Source organism: Podarcis erhardii, assembly GCF_964252035.2.
Source record: "Podarcis erhardii genome assembly, chromosome: 2".
Taxonomy (NCBI): Eukaryota; Metazoa; Chordata; class Lepidosauria; order Squamata; family Lacertidae; genus Podarcis; species Podarcis erhardii.
Window position 1 is genome coordinate 84,121,492 of NC_138498.1, and position 19,282 is coordinate 84,140,773.

Sequence of the window (19,282 nt, forward strand, 5' to 3'; positions counted from 1 at the left end):
GGAGTTAACTGGAGATTAAGAATTATTCTTCAGATGGATTGGCCAATTAACATCTCTTTCAAGTAGAAATATATCATACCTGGTTTTAATGCATAATGCATTGTTTTCCTTGTTGTATTGGTATCATCAACCAGCTTTTAAAAAAAGGGAGAGAGGAGAAAGAAATTTTAAATGCTTTATAACAATATCTATTTTTAGAGATATTACAAATCACTACTAAGTACCCATGAGTCAAGAAAAAAGTGATGTTAATGGTAAAATAAGAATTGTGTACACTTTTTATTCATTTGATGAATAAAAGTGATGACTTGCCTGTGTGAATGAGTCCTTTAGCATCAAATACAGAAGCTTAGTATTGCCTCAAACACAATGCTTTTTAATAGAATTGATTTCACAGAATCAACTCTGAAGTATCCATTAAACAAAGAGCAACCACACACTGAAAACATGAATGAACCAGTCTGGCTTTTTAACAACAACAACAACAACAACACAAATTAGAGCTATGAAATTAGTTAGACATGTTTTGAGGGGGGGGGGGGCTTCAAACATGTTGAAGAGTCTCTCCAACCCGCAAATAATGATAGTGTTAATAAGATAAGAATCAAGGTTTAAAACTCTTCTTTGGATCAAGAGTTACAAAGATAGCTTGATTTCAAGCTGCCACCCCTCTTCTATTTGCAAATAAGCAACCTTTTCACCATGGCAGTAATGTAATGATGTCTAACTACATTCCCAGCTTCAAAGGAGATGCAGAATGCTGACACCTTTAATTTTGAAGGAGAATAATTTCTGTGAGCCCCAACTTCTCAGACTACAAATAATTGCATTACCTCTATTATATAATCTCCTGGTGAGACATTCTGAAGAATACAGCTTGTGACATCTGTATTTTTTTCCTACAGAGATATGAAATAAATTGTTTTCTTGTAAGTCATTTGTATGCGTTTGAATGCTAAGCAGAAGGTGCACTCCCATTAAAAAGTAGTCAATTTGGAAATTCATACTGCATCGGAAATTCATCCAGTACAAATAAAGGCAAACACAGAACAATGTTATTAAGCCAAAAGACTTTGGAGTCATTGATCAAATGAATGAATGAATGAATGAATGAATGAATGAATGAATATTTATTATTTTTACCCCACCATCTGGCTGAGTTTTCCCAACCACTTAATGTCTCACATTAAGAAATCAGAGCCCATGACCTAAAATCCAATAGTGAACACAGGACTGAGTTCCTTCCCAGAGTCAAATGAGAACTCTGCTGCACTCACAGACTGGCTCAGCTGGTTCAGAGCCAAGTGTATCAGACTGCCCAAGGGAGCAGATTCTAAAGACAAATACATATGATTGAAAGCAATCAGTATTTAACCCAAGGAAATTAGAATTGCAGTTCTTGTGGCCTTTGGTGAAAACCTTACATTAGCATTCAATAGAAAGATGTACAACTTTAAACGACCCTTAGCCCAGATACATTGCTTACTGTTCTCAGGTTGCAAAAAACCCCAGAACAAAACTCCCTACCCCCACCCCCAAAATGCAAGAGCACTTGTAAAATTTAAACCCAACTTTCACTCTCAAAAAAATAACATGCATGTATACTGATATATGATCGAAACACTGTGGTGTATGTCTGTGCTATCAAGTACTTTGCATGCTGCAGTACTAAAGTCTAAATACTGTATTATCCTATTCTACGTGGATCAATCCAATGTGAATAGAAATAACTGCTAAGATCCCATTGTTGTGGCACAGGATGATTGAAAGAGATCCAAGTTTTGCACAGTGGGCATGATCCAGGCAATATTGAGCACTTTCAAATCCCATTGATTTCAATGGAGAAGTCGGGCACCCAGTGAAATATATCCTATTGAAAAAACCATTGCATTCCCAATGGGTTTTCCTAGTTAGAAATTCCTGGGAGCAATGTAGCATATTCTCCACTCAGCTGTAATAATCAGTGAACCTCATCCCAGAAAGTTCACTTTAAGTACACTGATGAGGACAGCAACCCCGCACTCATATTACATCACACTCAAGAGATACACTGGCAGCAGGTCTGCTTTATCCAGAACACAATCTGGGAGGGAACATGCAATTTGGAAAACAGAGGGGCGAAATGACAGATGCATGAACACAGTTCCTGGAAATTCTACCACTCTTCCCTAATCAGAGGCCATGCTGCTGCTGATGCCAAATGATGTCCACAAACAGAGGGAGCCAATCCACACAGGCCAGTCCATTTAGAGAGAAGTATGGCACCAGATCTAGGACTGGCAAGCTGTTTTGCCATTGAAATGGGTGCCCATAACTCTGCCCTCGTTCATCCACTCCACCAGTGTGCTGGGTGCATAGATTCTGTGTGCCTGTTGAGATGCAGCATGTTTTTCATTTCATCAGCATAGTGGAGCTTCTGCTGAATCCTACTGCTCTTCAGCCAATGTTAACTCCTATACAAGTCATACCTTGGTTTTCGAACAGCTTAATTCTCAAACGTTTTGGCTCCCAAACGCTACAAACCCGGAAGTGACTGTTCCGGTTTGTGAACTATTTTTGGAAGCCGAACATCCGACAAGGCTTCCATGGCCTCCGATTGGCTGCAGGAGCTTCCTGTAGCCATTCACTTCGGTTTTCCGAACGTTTTGGAAGTCAAATGGACTTCCGGAACGGATTCCGTTCGACTTCCAAGGTACAACTGTATTTAGGAACTGTGCCCTAAATCTGCTGGAAATTAGGTCCGCCAGCACAGAGCTGTTAACACTTAACTATCAGTTAGTCAAATTTATTTGCTAAAAAGCATTGGGCACCACTAAACTACAATCAATCAACCTGTGTGATACATTTTAACATAGATGAGCCCCAGCACATTGGACCCTGTTTCATACAGTAAAATTTTGTCTGTTGGAATGCTAGAACAAATATAGAAACCATGTGACATATTTATCCCTATCAACCAGTACGGAAGATTTTTATTTGTTCTGCTCAAAAAGGAAACTGTCCAAAGAATCTCTTTCAAAAACTTGTCCCTACAGGAATTTTATGCATAACAGTTTCATGTACAGAGCATTGTGAACCATGTTATAAATCATGCTCAGCCAACCTGTTTGCAAGTCTTCTGTTTGAAGTGTCCTTCGTTTTTAAGTTTGTAGTGCAGATAATAATATCTGAATCCAAAATTATGCGGTGCATGGTCAAAAGACACATGCATATTAAAGCCTTGCTGGGTAACGTTCAGATTCCTTGGCTTCCAGACTATCAAGAAAGAGATATTTAAACATTAATTACTATTTTAGGAAAAACTCTTAATTATACAATCTTCATTTAAGGAATGCTGAGCAAATATTTCCACTTACAAGGTTTGCAGGCTAAGTTTTCTGGCTGCAGTAGCAATTCACAGGCTAGCAAGGGAAAAAAACAATAATGGATTCTTTAAAACTCAGGTTTTACAAATAAGTATACATCCTTCATTTCATCCTTGATGAGTCCAGGTTGGGTTATAAAATGGTATATTATATCACAGGCTTCAGAATGTCAAAGAATTATATATCTGTTACCTGCCTAGAGTCCTTGGAATAAGGCAGGTCAAGGATTCCAACAAATAGCTTACACAAATATAGCAGTTTTCCATAAATTTGCTGGGCATCATATAAAAAGCAGGACCTACTTTACACCAGCAAGTCATGTGACCCTCACTAAGTGAAGAAGAGGAAAAACAGAACCCAGGGTCTCTTAACAATTGCTTAACTGTAGCATCAAGCAATTATAGCATGAAGCTTTGAAAAAATGGATTCAGACAATCAGGTTACTCATAGGATGGCTGCAATTGTCATTTGAATCTTATCCTGATAGGTGACAAGCAGAGGCACAACCTTATGATGCTATTTTACCTTCCTAAAACCAATCATGGGGAGATGGGGGGAGGGCCAGAGCAATCTGAATGCCATTAAATGAACTTATTATTAATGTATCAAAACATTTCTTAACACTTCCTGTATTGTTGACTCTGATTCCCATTCCCATCTTTCTCTCCAAGGCCTCCAAATTTATGTGAAGTAGATTTTAGCTGGAAGTGGAAACTTCGGCGTTTCAAGTTGCTACCTGCTTTCCTTAAGACGCAAGACACAGGTACCTTTAAAAGCAGAAAGCCACAATTGCCAATGTACTTACGCCGAGTTCTGAAGAAAAATGGGTGGTAGTTGCTTTCGTTCTTAATGGATGGGAAAGGGACAACCTTCACAAAGTAGTCAGTTTCAAATTTCAGATTGAGAAAAGACTGAGACTCCACTCCCTGCAAATGGTTGGGGGAGGGGGGGAGAGAAAGAAGACAGAAATTAAAGCCAGTCAGTAATGTATTTTAAAGCTTGCTGCATTGTCACTTGAGTGCAAGTAGGTTTATTTGCCATCTTTCTTCTTTGCAAGTGCTTTGAAGCACATGGGAACCACAAGGGGACTAGACCCCTTACTTTTTCGAATGACTTAATTAACTACTCTCTTAAGGAGGGCACAGGCGGGTTCATGATTTTACAGAAACTAGGGCTGGTGGGAGTCAGGAGTTTGTAAAAGCCTCTCTCTCATAAAGTGCTGGTTCTTGGTATAAACACAAGCTAGAAGTCTCTTGGCTTGTCCCATAATATTCTGATCAGAAGCAAACACCCCCCGCCCCCCGCAAAGTAGTCATACACTTTCCTTCTGGCACTTCATAGAACTATTTCCTTGCTGCAAAGAGGTAAGCAGGGGAATTTTCAAAGAGTAGTATGCTCTGCTCTGATAAAAACAGAGAAAATGTGTTCTAATAATCAAGGTCACGTGTACCAAGAAGCTCCACTAACTTCAAATAGGTTTCTCATAGAATAATAGTTCTGGATTTTTTATCTGAATTATTCAACACTTTCTAAAAAAATACTATTTCCTTAAAATATACTACTTACAGTCCATTTATAACTTGAATTCAGCTGCTTTGGGTCTTTTAAGACCAACTGTTGACATTGTCTTCCCTCTGATTTTAACTCTTCAAGTATTACTCGAAATCCCTTCAGAAATTCAATACCTGCATACATTTAAACAAAAATCAAATACATATTTAAAGGCTGGATGTGTATGTGTGTTTTATATACAATGGATATATATTCATCAGCTGGTTCCTCCCATGTGAACTTCCCCTCCAAAAAAACTTTGTACAGTGGTACCTCGGGTTAAGTACTTAATTTGTTCTGGAGGTCTGGTCTTAACCTGAAACTGTTCTTAACCTGAAGCACCACTTTAGCTAATGGGGCCTTGTGCTGCTGCCGTGCCGCCGGAGCACGATTTCTGTTTACATCCTGAAGCAAAGTTCTTAACCTGAAGCACTATTTCTGGGTTAGCGGAGTCTGTAACCTGAAGCAAATGTAACCTGAAGCGTATGTAACAGGAGGTATCACTGTACTATTAATGGTGCATCATATGAAAAAGCCACACTACAGTGGTTCCCATAGCGTTGAGCTAATGCTGGAAGAGGCTCTGTGATATTAAAATGCCTGGTGCCAACATGCAACTAACTGTATTTTTCTTTTTTAATGTCGCATGTGTAGCACAGAATAGCACATGTAGCCCCTCTATCTTACTTTTAAAAATTTGCTAAATGATGAGCACAAGCTGCGCTTACATCCTGCTCAGAGACAGGCAGCCACAAAAGTTGTCTGACCTTGGCACACAGCCAAGGCATTTGGATGCCAGGCCTGTGTCCCTGAGCATGTGCTGAGGAGCACTTGAGAGCACCTCTCATGAACAGCAAACAGTGCCTCCAAAGTACAATTCAACTTGAAAGAGCCCCAGGCCTCAAGCTTGGGGATAGGAAGAAAGTCCAAAACACCCACTGAATTTCAGAAGTGTTCAAAGTGGCTACAGTTCTGAAATCGTCAGATGAAATCTGGTTTGGATGAGGATCGTGTTAAAAATGGTTACAAGGCTCAGAAACAAGGGTGGGTTTTGTCTTTTTGTTTTTAAGACAAGGTGCTTTGCATAACTGGCCGACAAACTATCTTGTAAATCACACACACTTCAGAAGAAAGGCTAAGTTTGCAATCTACAGTGCTTATACCATTCATGAACGAAACAGATTCTTAGTAAGAGGTTGGGGTGAAAAGCGAATCTAAGCACAGCGCCTGATAACTGTGTGTGTTTATAAAGACTGGGGGACACTCCCATAGCCCAAAAGTACTTAAACCAAAACTGGATTACCATAGTTTAACTCTGGATATTTGTTGAGTTTGAATGCAGGTTTCAAAACATACACACACACACACACACACACACACACACACACACACACACACACAATATCTTATTTCAGGGCTCTAAATGATCTTGCAATGGGAAATACAAATGAGCCACCCACTGTGTTCTTAATATTTAGAGGAACAAAAGCAGTGTTTGTGCTAACATATAGACCATGAAAGAGAAGAGTTAACGGGCTCCCTGTTACCTGAGATTCTTCAACTACAGTTCTCTCTTGATGCTTTCAGAAGGATTAACCTCTGATCATTACAAGAGAAAGCACCAAGCTTTGTATCCCGTGGAGATTGGATGCAGCCAAACCTGCAGCTGCAGATTACCAATTCAGTAACTCTGCACTCTTCGAAGCATTGAGTATCACTTCCACATTCCTTCTCTCTATCTGCTCATTGTTTTCAATTCAAAATTCATCAGCGGTAAGCTGCATGTTATCAAGCTTTAGACATTTTTCTATTTCCACAAAATATATTTACTAATTCTTCAGCAAAGTACATTTCTATAATCAGTTCATGACCTCAGCCCTTTTGAAAGGCTAACAGATTTAAAGACACAATTGTTCTGGAAGGTGTATCCCTGCATTGAATTTTGTTTATAAATGCTGTTTATACTTTCCTTACTTTATTCTTGGAAGGTACAAGAATTCACTAAAATCTATTTCCAATTAAGCATGTCTCAAATCACAATTGTAAATGGAAAGCAGGAGAGGCACAAACAATCTAACCTAGAGGGGGATGAATCAAAATATGCACCTTTAAGAACCAGTGATTTTAATGGGAGAGGGTTAAACATGCACCCAACCATTCAAACCTAATCTGCACTGAAACTGATTTTCAAAGGACTTCTTAAAGATTTAGCAATTGTACATAACTTGCCATTTTTTTAAAATGGCGAGAGTACCATTTCAAACATTGCAAATAAGTGTCCTTCACTCTAGAGTGCTTAGTTTAGCTTATTTGGACAGCCTGCAGCTCTTTTCCTAACAAATTTTCTCAAGTTTCTAGCCCAAATTTTAGGGGGAGATTTGAGAAGAACCGGATGGTGACAATAACAATTTTACTTGGAGCATCCATGAACAGAAGTCATCAACTAAATGCTACTACAAAGGGCACATGAGCACAATTTCTTTTTTATTCTACTTACCAATGGGATTTGCTGTCCACAGTATTGTCACGGCAACTTGATCAGAGCATGCATACTGGCTAATAGTGATGTTCTGTACATCACCAATTACATGCTTTCCCAGTGAGCTCAAATAAGGAGTACAGTCTAAAGAAAGAACAATCGGGTGAAATACATTTAATCCAGGCCTTACACAAAGACACATTCATGATCTTAGCCAATATACTTTTTGAAAAAAAAGTTCTGTAGAAGATGTTCCTGCTATCTATCAAGCCTAATAATTCTGTTCTCTAGATGACTGCTCTGAGATATAACACCATGATATAACTATAAATTAGTGAAAGCTCCTATTCTGCTGCACAATTCAAATGAAGGACAGCAAGAGCTTCCTATTAGCAAAAATAGAAACCTGTCTTTTAATAGGAAGTTTTGAGCAAGAGCTTCCTGCAACATCTGGATCAAATTAATAGCTAGCTTTCCATTTTTGGATTCCTGTTGCTAAGGCTTTATGCTCAAAAATGACAATCTTATTCCATTACTTTTGATTTCTTTTCAGAAGAACAAAGAACAGATTTCGGGTAAATAAATCTTTTGTACTTGACAGAAAATAGCTTTTAAGAATACCGACTATGGAAAGGCGGAAAAAACGTATCCATGGTCCACATTAGAAATAAACCATTAATGACAAAATTTTATGTACTATGAGATAGGGTCCAATGTTAACAAGGAAACACAATTCAGCAAGAATTAACATTGTAAATTATTCACTTTTATGGGGTTAAACGTGGGTGGATCATAGCCTGGCTCTCTAGTCTCTGTTATTTCCTCATGGTGATGAAGGCTGTAGTCGTTATGAAATACCCTGTATGGAGCAACTACAATAGTGAGAGTATGCAAGAATGGCTTCCTTGGACTTCCTTTCTTCCAAAACCCAACCAAAGAGCCAGCAAAAACCAATATCATCTGCCTTATTTGCATAAGCATGCCATAGCATGTAAGTAGCTTAAAGCCCTTTAATTCTCTTCTCTGTGAACAAGTGTGTTGCTGCAGTTAGAGCACCATCCCTAGTGAGATCCAGCAGGCTTCTTTCCATTCTAGATGACAATTCTTATTCAAACAGGCATCACTCAGTTACCAGAGCTCTCTGAATTTTACTGTTTTGTTTATTTGTTCTGGTGAGGTTGCTTTTTATTGATTTATTGTTTTAATCGTCTTTGTTGTTACAAACTGTGTTTGTACACTGCTTTGAATGCTTTGTTTTGCAGAAAGGTGGATTATAAATGGCATGAAATAAGTGGCTGGGGAGGCAATATGTGTGGGTAGACACACATATTATGCATACACCCTTTTTTATGTTGTTACCTGTAAAGGCCTACATTAGGTGCATTAACCTCTGGCCCTCCAAATGTTGCAGGAATATAACTCCAATAATGAGATCATTGACAAAGCTGGCTAAGGATGATGCTCGACAACGTCTGAGAGATTAGCCACTCTGCTCTAAATAATTAGATTAACTAAATAAAATGTGCTAATTCAACAATTCTCTATTATCACTGTTGATTTTTTTAAAGAAATAGATTACTCCAATACATGGTGTTAAAAACTAATTTAATACATTAACAAATGAAATGAGTAAACGTGTTTCTAGAGGAAACAGGAAGGAGAACTTACTGTCATACTTAAAGGTGATATTAAGTAACCCGGGATTCTTTCCAATTGGCGATAAAGCCTAAAGAGAAACAAGAGAAAAGTTTGTTGTACACTAATTACTTTGAATTTGAAGATAACTTGGACTCAGCTCACACATGAATTCATTTGGCTCTTCCATCTCTGATGACTTTAGCTGAACGTTAATTGCCTCCATTGGAAAGCATTGTGCTTCAAGTGATCTTTTGTTAGGAGTACCTGTCCAGATCAGAAGTCAGGAAGAAACCAAGTAAAAGTATGAAATCCATACAACTGTGATAGCTATTTAATGCATTTAGGTTGCACACATAGAATCAAGAACATGTGAAAAATTAGCTCTACACACACACACACACACACACACACACACACACTTATTCTTCAGGTAAATAAACTAATGCTTGCATAGAACAAGCTTAACTGAGATTAAAGTAATGTTGTGATAGCATAACTTGGGAATGAGGCACATTAGCACTTGAAGATTCTTCAGTAGAGAAAACTGCATTTTCAGACATCTGAATTTGCAGCCTACACAGAATATCTACCCTTGTTCCAACACTTTGTACATCTTGTACTACCACTAAAAATTGATACTCAAGAATGAATAATGAAAATAATAGCTATATTATCTAACTACAGTTGACTATTTCCTTTCTTTCACAAAGCTTTTGCAAAACCTGCCTGGGCAGCTTCTTTAAACCACCCCTCAGCACTATTCTTGGCCTCTATAATTGTGGTAGGAAAACCAAGCACGGGTTTTCTATTCTCTCAGTACAATCAATGGATTAAATTCATTCCCTACCTCCTACAGAGTTGCAACACAAGTGAATTTAGGTTAGGAACTCCAGGCTAAAAGTTTGTTTTTCACTTTAAGAGGCTTTTCATCCTGTGGGAATGTATTGGAGAACTGTTCTGAGTGATCCTGCATTTCAGCTTCCAGCCATTCCACGTTAAAATTTAAATCAGCTGCTGATCAGACATTCACTGTTTATAAAGCACTAATACCTGACCAATTATGACTATTTACTGGGTTGGGATTTTACTGTTCAAGCATTGCTTTAAGATGCCAGATACTCTTACCAGCTCAGAGGAAAACTGTTATCCATTTTAACAGGATGCCAATTTTAAAAGCATTCCATATTTTCTAAAGCCATGTGGTGCGAGTAATGGTTAGAGCGTCAGACTAGGACCTGAGAGACCCCACTCAAGTCCCAACTCAGCTATCAAGCTCACTGGGTGACCTTGGGCCAGTCACTGCCTCTTAGCCTAACCTACCTAACAGGGTTGTTGTGGGGGGCTAAATGAAAAGGAGGAGAACCATGTACACCACCTCCAGCTCCTCTGAGAAAAAGGTGGGATATAAAGGCAATAAATAAAATAAAATGAATAAAACATGGAAAATCAAACTTCTGGCAGTATTAGGTTACGAATGAATACTAATTGTGCTCACAAAACATGTAGAGGAATCCCAATGAGATACAATTATTATTTATTACTCAGCAGTCCTCTGTAAGTTCCTCCTAAGGGATGTATGCTAATATGTGTATGGTTACAAAGCAGAGAAGGAGAAACTTTTCTAGTCTGAGAGCCACATCCACTCAAATGTACAGTGGTACCTCAGGTTAAGAACTTAATTCGTTCTGGAGGTCCGTTCTTAACCTGAAACTGTTCTTAACCTGAGGTACCACTTTAGCTAACGGGGCCTCCTGCTGCTGCTGCGCCGCCGGAGAACGATTTCTGTTCGCATCCTGAAGCAAAGTTCTTAACCTGAGGCACTATTTAGCAGAGAAAGGAAATTCCAACTAAACATCAGGAGGAACTTTCTGGCAGTGAATGCTGTTTAACAGCGGAACAGACTCCCTTGGGAGGTTATGGACTCTCCTTCATTGGAAGTGGTGTTACTATTACAGTTTGAAGTTTAATTTGTCTGCCCCCAAATCATGAACGAAGTACAAGACATTAGCAACAACAGAACAGTACTGTTGTTAACTAGGACCACTTTTTGTGGGAAACCAAGTTATTGAACTTATCCTTCCTTCCCAGCAGATGGTTGACACTGCCGCAGCTGGTGTTCCTGATGCAGTGTTCTACAATTTGCTTACAATAAAGAAGAAATATACAGTGGTACCTTGGTTAAGTACTTAATTCGTTCTGGAGGTCTGTTCTTAACCTGAAACTGTTCTTAATCTGAAGCACCACTTTAGCTAATGGGGCCTCCTCCTGCTGCTGCCGCGCCGCCAGAGCACGATTTCTGTTCTCATCCTGAAGCAAAGTTCTTAACCTGAGGCACTATTTCTGGGTTAGCAGAGTCTGTAACCTGAAGCATCTGTAACCCGAGGTACCACTGAAATCTTCCGGAGCCATATGTCAGTGGTGGACAGAGCAAGGGGTGGAACTCTTAATGACTACATTCCAGCAGCCAAACAGGAGTCAGCAAGCAAGAGGAATGCATAGTCAAGCTATCTCTTCCTCAGGCTCCATTCAGTCCTCTTCTTATAAAGCAGGAGCAACAAGCTATGCAAGGCACAGTGTGGGTTTCAGCAGCCGTGTGAAACATATTGGTCTTGCTTTGGGGACAACTGTGTCTCTACTGTCTTAGCAACAGAAGCACAAGTTTTACAGTGGAACCTTGGTTCTCGAACAAACGCTTTGGTACTCAAACATTTGGGCTTCTGAACGCCAAAAACCCAGAAATAAGTGTTGCGTTTTTCAAACGTTTTTCGGAACCCAAATGTCTGATGCGGTTGTCGGCTACTGTTTCCAGGGTGCCTGCGCCAATCGGAAGCCGCGCCTTGGTTTTCGAACGTTTTGGAAGTCGAACGGACTTCCGGAACGGAGTACAGTCATACCTCGGGTTAAATATGCTTCGAGTTGAGCGCATTCGAGTTGCGCTCCTCGGCAACCTGGAAGTAACGGAGCGCGTTACTTCCGGGTTTCGCCGCTTGTGCATGCGCAGACACTCAAAATGACGTCATGCGTATGCGCAGAAGCGGCGAAAAGCGACGTGCGCGGACACGCTGTCACTAGTTACGTTTACCTCTAGATGCGAACGGGGCTCCGGAATGGATCCCGTTTGTATCTAGAGGTACCACTGTACATTCGAGAACCAAGGTTCCACTGTAGTATCAAGTGACTCCAATGCAGAGTGTAGTATAACCAGCTATTTGCATCTTGGGCTGCTAGGGCTGTCATCCAAGTTGGATGCTTCAACAGCCAGCCGACAAGTGTGTCTTTCCAGTGCAAGGGATTAGGCCACCTGCCATATAATTTCTATACTACATGTGATGGCCCGCAGGCAAAAAAGCATTTCCACCCCTGGTCTATCCTGATGGTACAGTGGCTCTCTCGAATCTCTCTCAGTCTCGCTACCTAAAAAACCTTATACAGTCATACCTCGGGATGAATACGCTTCGGGTTAGCTGAATTCGGGTTGCGCTCCGCGGCGACCCAGAAGTAATGGAGCGCGTTACTTCCAGGTTTCGCCGTGCGCGCATGCGCAGACCGTCAAAATGACGTCATGCGCAGAAGCGCTGAAATGTGACCCACGCGGACACGGGTTACGTTCGCTTTGGGATGCAAACGGGGCTCCGGAATGGATCCTGTTCGCATCCCGAGGTACCACTGTAAGAAGAGACAGAACCTGGGGTGAAAAACACATACTTCACCACTCAGCTATGGCCTATCCCCCCAGTCCTTCATAGGGGTTTAAGCAACTGCAAAACCATGGTGTGTCTCGATTAGACACGCAGAAGGCCATGTTTGGTAACAGTGCTGCACTAAACAAAAGGATTCTGTATCTTCAGAAGCATGTATAAACCTGCAGTGTTTCTCACCAACTTTAAAAGTCAAAAGCAGGTGTAGGGAAGGGAAAACAATGCATCCGCCTGTAATTAGCATCTGAGTCAAATCTCTTTTAAGGAGATGTAAACTGCTACTTAAAGGATCAAAACAGATACTGTTTAGTGCTTTCAGAGGGCACCTTGTAATCAGGCTACCCTGTCTAGTTGCCTTTTCATTTGCTTATCTTATCTTTAGGTTTGAGCATATCAAGTTTTAAAAGGTTTCCTGAAACAGGAAGGAGGCAAAATTACCTCCCAGTAGTCTTCTGTTGTCGCTAAATTATGCCTTGTTAGAAGCAGATGAAAACCTTTTCAGTCATTTACTACTAAACAAGAACATAGGCCAGCCACAAAAAGGGTGGGGGAAATGTTTTTACTATAGTGGGTTTGTTGTTGGCCTATGGTAAACTCATTCACTTTACGTTAGGAGTGCTTGCCACAGAGAACATAGGCCATAGTGGTCAGGAAGGTGAGCTATACTGCAACACTGAATGCTATTTGATGTCAAGAGCAATGCCCATTCTCACAATCCCCTCTATACATGACAATGCAGCATTGAGTCAACATGTGCAGCTTATCAAAGATCCTCTTTGTCAGCCTTCTCAGGTTAAAGTATTCTGCATTCATAACTGCCTCAGCACATGGCTCCTGTGAGGGTCTGGCCCTGCCAGGCAGCAGTGTAAAGAAGTGATTTTGCTTCAGGAGGCACCCTGAGGAGAATTCTCGGTCTCTGAATGGTGCACCAAGGCTTCTTTAATGCGTTGGGCTGAGCAGGGTGTGGGTGTTTTAAAACCACAACAGCTATACACCAGGCCAAGCAGAGTCAGAAGAACTGACCTTTCAAAATGTGCTACCACTGGTACTTAAGTAGCACTGTGCTATCCATTTCACTTCTGTTGGTTTATGTATTGTTCTTCTGCCTTTAACTTCCTGACCCAGGCGATTCAGAACTTTAAAATACCAAAGGATGACAAAAGAGAACATTTAAACACCAAGTGCACAAAATAGAGCAGGTAGTAATTAAAATAAATCAAAAGCCTAGCAGAAAAGCCTGTGCATACACCAAGCACTGAAAGCACCTGGCTTCCTGCAAATAGTCCTGGGAACTGCAGTTTGCCCCACAGAGCTACAATTTTCAGAAATCTTAAACTGCAGTTCCCAGGATTGTTTGGGAGCAGTCATGTTTTTCGTTAGGTCCTAGCCCTAAAAAGCAGCTTATCAAAATTAAATGTTTTGAAAATATTTATTGGTTACAGTTATATCCCACAATCTCTACAAGAACTTCAAGCTGGTGTCTATGGTCCTCCCCTTTCTGATTTTATGCTCGCAATAACCCTGGAGGTAGGTTAGGCTGAGAGACAGTGACTGGCCCAAAATCATGAATGACTAGAAAGGGCTGAGTTTGTTTACCCCTACGTTTTCAATCTGGATATGAATGCCTCTTTATAGTACATTAATGGCTAGTGTTTTGCAATATACTGAGAACTTTATAAATGCTACACCATTTGTCCCAACTCTCTTCTAAATGATTTCAGCTACTTTAGTTAGCTATTATTCCCAAATTGTAAGTACAGAATTCTATCTCAACCCTTTTCATAACTTTGTTGAGTTGATGGAAGAAAGGTGGAAGATAAACAAAAGAAACTAAGTACATTTTCAAAAGTATTCCAACATGAAAGCATAAGTGAAGTATTGTTGTGAGTCATTCGAATAGGACCTGCTGCCAGAAGTCCTAAGAACAACAATTGCAATTTATTTGCAAATGAAGCCTACTTGAAATGTTGCTATTTTAGTTTTTTTATTATTATTATTCAGGATGAAAGTGCCAGGTATATACTATTTGGCCCCAAGCCTCTGCAACACAGCCAGAGGCCTAACTAATGAATAAGGACCTTAAATTGGCCAATGGCTAAACTAATAAGTGCCTATCTGTTATGGTCATTTCCTTTATAAGCTTTGAACTTGAAAGCATACTACTTTGTTCCCCGAGCATATGAGTTTAATAAAACACCTACAGACACATGGGCTTGAAATTCAAACTACCACGCAGCTACACTATTTAATTAGCTCGCAATTAAGACTTGTTTCAGGTATATCTTACTTTAACTATAAATGTAAATGTATTGCCTCGGGACTGCACAGCCTGTCAATTAGCCACTAACATTAGTTGAACTTATGGGCAGCTTTTAATTTGTTCCGATTATTGCTGAAAAGCAAGTCTCTCTTGCCTGGGGCTTTTGCTATAAAAATCCTTTGGTCTACACACCAGAACTGAGAGGTAACACACACACAAAAAATGAATTGACCCCAAGTTTCATTGAGTGGGAAACAATCCTCTGAGTTTTAGGAGTATGCTAGCTTAACAGAAGTTGAAATACTAGCTACAAAAGCTTGCAAACAACAATGCACTTGACAGTCTATAACGCAGAATGATAAATGATAGTGTTATGTAAACAGTGTGAAGAAATTACTTGTACAGGCTAATAAACGACTTCCGGGTTGGCGCCATCACCGAATGGCGGACTCCCTCCGAGCTCCGGAGGGAGCCTGCTCGGTAGGGGCTGGGTCCTGCCGCGCCGGCGACGCGGGGACCCTCAAAAACCATGGGCGCTAGAACCCATGGACATGGTGACTCGGCTGGCACCTTTTGAGCCCCCCCCCGACCCGCGAAGGAGCCTTTTTAAAGGCTGCGGAACGGGTGACGGGGGGGGTGGTGCTTTGAGTCCTCCGCTTCCCCTGCCAAGCGAAGCCGCATGCCATTCGACGGAGAGCGCTGACTTCTTCCATTGGAAATTCGGACTTAAAAGTATAACCCGTGAGTAATCGGAACTTGGACTAAAAAAGGCGAGAAATTTTTTAAATAATTCGGAACGAGCGGGGGAGGTATAAAAAGGAAGTCAGCCCCCCCCCGTTGTAGAGGAGCTAAAGTAAAGGACTTAACATCTAAGATTGAGTGCAACCTTATTTTGATAAAGTTATGAAATTTCGCGATGGAAAATTATAAGATTGAGCTGGAGGAGAAAAGTGGAATTTATTTAAAAAGCAACCCCCCCCCCGGAACCTGGGAGCGTCTGAGCGAGAGCGCCGGGAGAAGACAAGGAGAGGTTTTGACAGCTGTCAAAGAGCTGTCAAAGCAGAAGAACAATAATGAGAACTATGTTACGAGGACTTTGCCGGTTATATTTGTTACAATTTGGATACAAAATGTTTAAAACAAGGAATAATAAAGTTACTTTGACTGGTGGACGTGATCTGGAAGGGAACTGAGTTATTATAATCCACCTAGAGGAGCCGAGGGATATTACAAGTTGTTGACATCGAATTTGACAGAACCTTTTATCTCCTGGGAAACTGCAGAAATGGAACATTATTTTGACTACAGAGGTTTACACACTAAAGTAGACAATAGACTTATCTATTGAAAATGGAAGGGACTTGGCATTATGTTTCGTTCCTGAATAACAGAGCCTCTGCAGCGGAATTTAGAAGCTTTTGGAATTAGAACATTTGTGCAGGAAAACAGGAAAAGAAAGAGGAGAGAGACTAACAAGAACATCAAAAATAATAAGAATTGGATAAAGTTGGAAGTGGGAACATTTGGGAAATCCAGATTTGAAAGGTTTAAGAAATAAAATTGGAGTTTTACTCCCAAGTATATAAAAATCTGGATGGAAAAAATGGGCCTTTTTGAGATAGACTCCTTCCAAGATTGGACATTTAAAATTAAAGAAGACTGGTAAAGGACTATGGCTTAAATAAATGTGGGAACTCCAGGAAGACATTAGATGCTGATTAATACGGGAAACGCAACCAGGAAAAGGGGGAGGGATTTGGAATCCAAAGGCTGTAAAATCAAAATCATATTTTATCTTATTATATTTAATTTTTTATGTATATTAAAGAGGGGAACGCGCGGAAGGGAATGGGTCGATCTTAGGAGATGGGAAAATATTTTTAAATAGGGCTAATGATAACAAGGTTAAAATTTGGGATAATAAATTGCTGAATTTATTTGTAAGAATTGGAATACAAGAGGGGGAGGGGAGGGGAAGTCCTGGAAAGATGTTATGGAAAATAAGATTTTAAATTTGGATGTTGTTTTTTTTATATTATTGGAAATTCTTAATAAATATTATTAAAAAAAAAAATAAAGGCTAATAAACGGATATAATCAGTAACTGGTACACAAAACAGGTCAATTTCATGAAGGCTAATCCATGCAGATTCAAAACGCAAACGACTGAAATCAGGCAGCAGAACCTATGGTACAAATTGTACCTTACTGTGAAGCCACAAAGAGTTGTATAATTTTGCCAAATATCAAATTCAACAAGAAAAAAACCATCAAGAGAGTGTACCTTTCTGTAACACAGCTAAATTGACTCTGTCCATTTTTATGGGGCACAAAACAATAGGGTTTTTTGTATTAAATGAATACATTGTTGCTTTTTTAATTGTTTTGTTTTATATTGTGTACTTTTCCCTTTAAGTCTCCTTGATCTTTTTCAAACAAGTCATCTGAGAAATATTAAGAGCAATAATAATATTAACCAGGTCTTATATCTCATCAGTATATGCATGTATGGTTGTAAACTAGCCATAGTTCACTGAACCATAAATTCGTAAACATTCGGTTCCTCCATGATAATATGACAGCAACAATTGCAGATAACAATGGCTCTCAAAGTGAACCTTTCACAGCGGGATCAGGTGTTAAACAGGGTTGTGTTATTGCCCCAACTCTATTCATTATTTTCATTGCCATGAACCTACACTTTGTCAAAGGGAAACTCCCCACCGGAGTAGAAATCATATATCAAACAGATGGAAAGCTCTTCAATCTGAGCAGGCTGAAAGCAAAGAGTAAGGTTACCGTAACTTCCGCCATAGAGCTTCAGTATGCTGATGACAACGTAGTGTGCACACGCTCAGAGGATGACCTCCAAACCATCCTAAATATCTTTGCAGAAGCTTACGAAAAGCTTGGCCTATCACTCAACATCCAAAAAACCAAACTGCTGCACCAACAAGTACAAATAACCCCTCTGCAGTGCCACAAATCCAACTCAATGGTGTAATGTTGGAAAATGTTGATCACTTCTCCTACCTAGGCAGTTATCTTTCCACAAGGCCCAACATTGATGCCGAAATCCAGCATCGCCTGAGCTCTGCGAGTGCGGCTTTCTCCCGATTGACGTGCAGAGTGTTTGAGGACCAGGACATTCGCATGGAAACCATAATGCTTGTTTACAAAGCGATTGTACTACCAACCTTACTATATGCTTGTGAAACATAGGCCACTTATAAACGCCATCTCCAACTCCTCGAAATATTTCATCAACGGTGTCTCAGAAAATTTTTACACATCACTTGGGAAGTCAAGTGAACTAATATCAGTTTACTGGAAGAAGCCAAGATCATCAGTGTTGAAGCAATGATTCTTCAACATCAACTTCGTTGGACTGGTCATGTTGTAAGGATACCTGATGATCGTCTTCCAAAACAACTACTCTATTCTGAACTTAAAAATGGAAAGGGTAATGCTGGTGGTCAACAAAAGAGGTTTAAAGACCATCTCAAGGCAAATCTAAAAAAATGTAGACAAGTGGGAAACACTGGCCTGTGAGCGCTCCAGTTGGAGAATAGCCTTTACCAAAGGTGTCATGGGCTTTGAAGACATTCGAACTCAGGACGCAAGGGGGAAACATGCTAAGAGGAAGGCACTCTTGGCAAATCCACACCGTGATCAACTCCTACCCGGAAACCAATGTCCCCACTGTGGAAGGACGTGTGGATCCAGAATTGGCCTTCACAGTCACTTATGGACTCATTGTTAAAACAGTGTTTATGGAAGACAGTCTTACTCGGCTACGAGTGATCGCCAGAGAAGGAGGAGGAGGTACATTTATTACTAAAGGACATGACTTGTAACCCACAATTAATTATAAGTGTCCAAGGTAAAAAATAATGGTTTTGCATTCCTTGCCAAATAAGAGCTTCTGGAATCAGAGATCTAAAGCAAAGTTCCCATTAAATTTAAGAGGTGCTGGATCAGTATTAATAATTTATCTAGGCTTGCTAACCTCTAAGCCAGTGAATCATGCACAAAACCAAGTTTCAGTCACCTGAGAAAGGCAAAGATCCTTAAGCATAAACCATTTCAGGGCCCACAACAGGAAATCCCTGACTTTGTTCACTGAACTTACTCTCTACAGCAGCTACTGACTCAGAAACAAAGTGAAGAAACATGGGAAAGGAGTTAAGTTGGCTAGAGCCTAAGGAATTATTCACATTCCAGCTTCTCGATTTGAAAGCCAAATGAAATTATACAGCATTTTTTCAATAAAAGGTGTTGCTTATGTTTT

The 19,282-nt window shown here is 40.1% G+C and overlaps 1 protein-coding gene across 2 annotated transcripts in view; it reads right to left on the reverse strand.

Annotated features, from left to right (window-relative positions):
• IL17RD (interleukin 17 receptor D) overlaps nucleotides 1-19,282 on the reverse strand; it is a 56,957-nt gene that overhangs the window by 9,080 nt on the left and 28,595 nt on the right. For both annotated transcript variants that reach the window (XM_081848867.1, XM_081848866.1), the window contains exons 2-9: nucleotides 9,064-9,121; nucleotides 7,414-7,539; nucleotides 4,932-5,050; nucleotides 4,171-4,291; nucleotides 3,357-3,401; nucleotides 3,104-3,255; nucleotides 834-899; nucleotides 80-134 (exon numbers count right to left, since the gene is read on the reverse strand). In XM_081848867.1, coding sequence (XP_081704993.1) covers nucleotides 80-134; nucleotides 834-899; nucleotides 3,104-3,255; nucleotides 3,357-3,401; nucleotides 4,171-4,291; nucleotides 4,932-5,050; nucleotides 7,414-7,539; nucleotides 9,064-9,121 — 742 coding nt within the window. The remainder of the gene's footprint in view (nucleotides 1-79; nucleotides 135-833; nucleotides 900-3,103; nucleotides 3,256-3,356; nucleotides 3,402-4,170; nucleotides 4,292-4,931; nucleotides 5,051-7,413; nucleotides 7,540-9,063; nucleotides 9,122-19,282) is intronic.